At 52.4% G+C, this 2,865-nt stretch overlaps 1 protein-coding gene across 1 annotated transcript; it reads left to right on the top strand.

The window, feature by feature from the left end:
- Positions 1-216: 216 nt before the first annotated feature.
- Positions 217-2,617, top strand: LOC308290053 (C-X-C chemokine receptor type 4-like; the record flags this gene model as incomplete). The annotated part of the gene is made up of 4 exons (XM_080731829.1): positions 217-324; positions 1,275-1,486; positions 1,685-1,968; positions 2,094-2,617. 4 exons carry the CDS (start codon positions 217-219, stop codon positions 2,615-2,617), a joined length of 1,128 nt encoding a protein of 375 aa, XP_080587955.1.
- Positions 2,618-2,865: the final 248 nt, after the last annotated feature.

Below are 2,865 nucleotides of genomic sequence, written 5' to 3'. Positions count from 1 at the left end.
TAAGCTCTGGCCCCCCCCCCAGGGCCAGAGTGAAGCCTTCATTGGGCGCGCCCCCAGCTGCTGGCTCCTTCACCCCCCCCCCCCCCCCCTTCCCAGTCCCACAATGACTGGATGAAAGTTGGAGCCAGGGCGGGGTCAACTTTATTTGTTTTTGTTTTCTTCACAGCACCATGAGATCCCGTTGGCATCCCCTCGACACACACGGTTCTGTCGAATATGGGGGCCCGGGTGAAAGCCCCAGATCGCACAGTGGCTCGCAAGGGTCACCGTGCCTTGTCCGGGGGGCCTACGAGGGAGCTCCAAAGCGCCCAATTGAGCCGACGGGTACACTTTGAGGGGTATCAAACGCTAAGCTCTGGCCCCCCCCCCAGGGCCAGAGTGAAGCCTTCATTGGGCGCGCCCCCAGCTGCTGGCTCCTTCACCCCCCCCCCCCTTTCCCAGTCCCACAATGACTGGATGAAAGTTGGAGCCAGGGCGGGGTCAACTTTATTTGTTTTTGTTTTCTTCACAGCACCATGAGATCCCGTTGGCATCCCCTCGACACTCACGGTTCTGTCGAATACGGGGGCCCGGGTGAAAGCCCCAGATCGCACAGTGGCTCGCAAGGGTCACCGTGCCTTGTCCAATGGGGGCCTACGAGGGAGCTCCAAAGCGCCCAATTGAGCCGACGGGTACACTTTGAGGGGTATCAAACGCTAAGCTCTGCCCCCCCCCCCCCCCAGGGCCAGAGTGAAGCCTTCATTGGGCGCGCCCCCAGCTGCTGGCTCCTTCTGCTGCTGCTGTAAAATGAGGAGTATATGCTAGGAAAAGGAGAATGTGAGAACAACGTACAGAATGTACAGAATAGTAGAATTATGTTGTAATGATGAGACAGGGGGCATTTGCAGTAGTCCACAAGTGGATGGTAAGTTTTCTTTTTATTCGTTTGGTTTCTCCCCACAACTTTATCAAGATCTACCCCCCATGGTGCCCACTACCAAACTAAATTACTGGACTCCAAAATGTTTCACCAGTATCACTGATGTGTTGAGTGTTTAGGGGAGGGGCTTGTCCAAGTCTATATAACACAGCTGGATAGACATTTCGCTTCACTCCTCTGCTGGTGGATATATTGTATAGAATATAAGTGAAAGAGGGAACACTTCCATCATGTCCTATTATGAGGTCTGTAAACTACCAGCATGGGCCTCAGCCAATGACCTCGAAATTAAAAAAAAGCTTGAGTAACACTTGCTACATTCACTTACCCCCTACCCACGCTTGTTTGTCACCAGCACTACTATTTGGAAGATGAGTTCAATGACACAGGCTCCGCTTCTGGGGACCTAGACGGTTCTGGATACCTGGACCTAGACGAGCCCTGTGATATGGAGCCTCTGTTGACCCGTGACTCGCAGCAGGTCCTCTTACCTGTGGTCTATGCCCTCATCTTTACCCTGGGTATCACCAGCAATGGCCTGGTTGTCATGGTGGTGGGCTGCCAACGGTATTTGTTACATAAGAGGATTTGACCCTTTTACTCAGACATTCTTGGACCTGTTTTTTTTTTTTTTTTACCCTTTTTTTTCCACCAGTAAACCTGTTTGTGTTGTTGAGTAGTCAGTTTGAAAACGTTGTTCTTAACCATCTGCGCTTCCAGGCCACTGATGTGATTTAACTGCTGTGTGTATGTGTGTGTATACAGGTCCAAACGCAGCCTTACAGACCGGTACCGTTTACATCTCTCTGCTGCGGACATTCTGTTTCTCCTGGTGCTGCCATTCTGGGCTGTGGACGCGGCGCTGGCAGAGTGGAGATTTGGCTTGGTTACTTGTGTCTGCGTCCATGTCATCTACACAATCAACCTGTACTGCAGTGTCCTCATCCTGGCCTTTATCAGCCTGGATCGCTACCTGGCTGTAGTTCGAGCCACTGGCACCGGGTCCCGTGATCTGAGGCAGCTACTGGTCCACAAGCTGGTCTATGTGGGTGAGTGTCTCCCTGCCTCTCTTTCTTGTGCTTGTGTCTCCCTCTCTGAACACATGTTCCTCTCGCTCAATTTCCACTTGATATATTTTCTTAACTCCCCTGCTGTTCTCTCCCCCTCCCTCCAGGCGCCTGGTTGCCAGCCGGTCTGCTGGCAGTACCCGACCTGCTATTTGCCCGGACTCAGACAGCGAATGACGGGAGGATCATGTGCCGGCACTTCTACCCGGAGAATAACGCAGTCACAGTATGGGTCGCAGCGTTCCATCTCCAGCTGGTGCTGGTGGGCCTGGTGATGCCTGGGCTGGTTATGCTGGTGTGTTATTGTGTCATCATTTCCAGGGTGACCCGGGGCCCCTTGGCGGGTCAGAGGCAGACACGCAGAGCCGCCCGGACCACCATGACCTTGGTCCTCTGCTTCTTGTTGTGCTGGCTCCCTTATGGAGCGGGCATCTCCATTGACGCACTGAAGCGCTTGGAGGTCCTGCCCAGGAACTGCAGGCTGGAATTGGTATTGGAGTTGTGGCTCTCTTTGAATAAGCCAATAGCCTACTTCCACTGCTGCCTGAACCCGCTGTTGTATGCCTTCCTGGGAGCAAAATTTAAAACCTCTGCCCTCAGCGTGCTATCTTTGACTTGGACCTTCACCTGATGGTTCTACCCAGGATACGCGCTGAGGCGTACACCATTTCAGAATCTACAGGCTTCGGATGATATCAGCCTATTAAATGGCCATTATCACAACCCTTATAATGCCCATGCAATGGAGCCAGTATGGACATTTTATACAGTATACTCCCACTCACCAGTATGGTTTTTATCGGGCATTCTGTAGGTTGATAGTGTCGTATGTGTCTCATTACTCTGACCTTGTGTTCTTCAGAATCTCCCATTTGCTAA

The sequence above is a fragment of the Nannobrachium achirus genome, assembly GCF_963921795.1.
Source record: "Nannobrachium achirus genome assembly, chromosome: 1".
Classification (NCBI taxonomy): domain Eukaryota; kingdom Metazoa; phylum Chordata; class Actinopteri; order Myctophiformes; family Myctophidae; genus Nannobrachium; species Nannobrachium achirus.
This window is presented reverse-complemented; position numbering and strand designations above follow the sequence as displayed.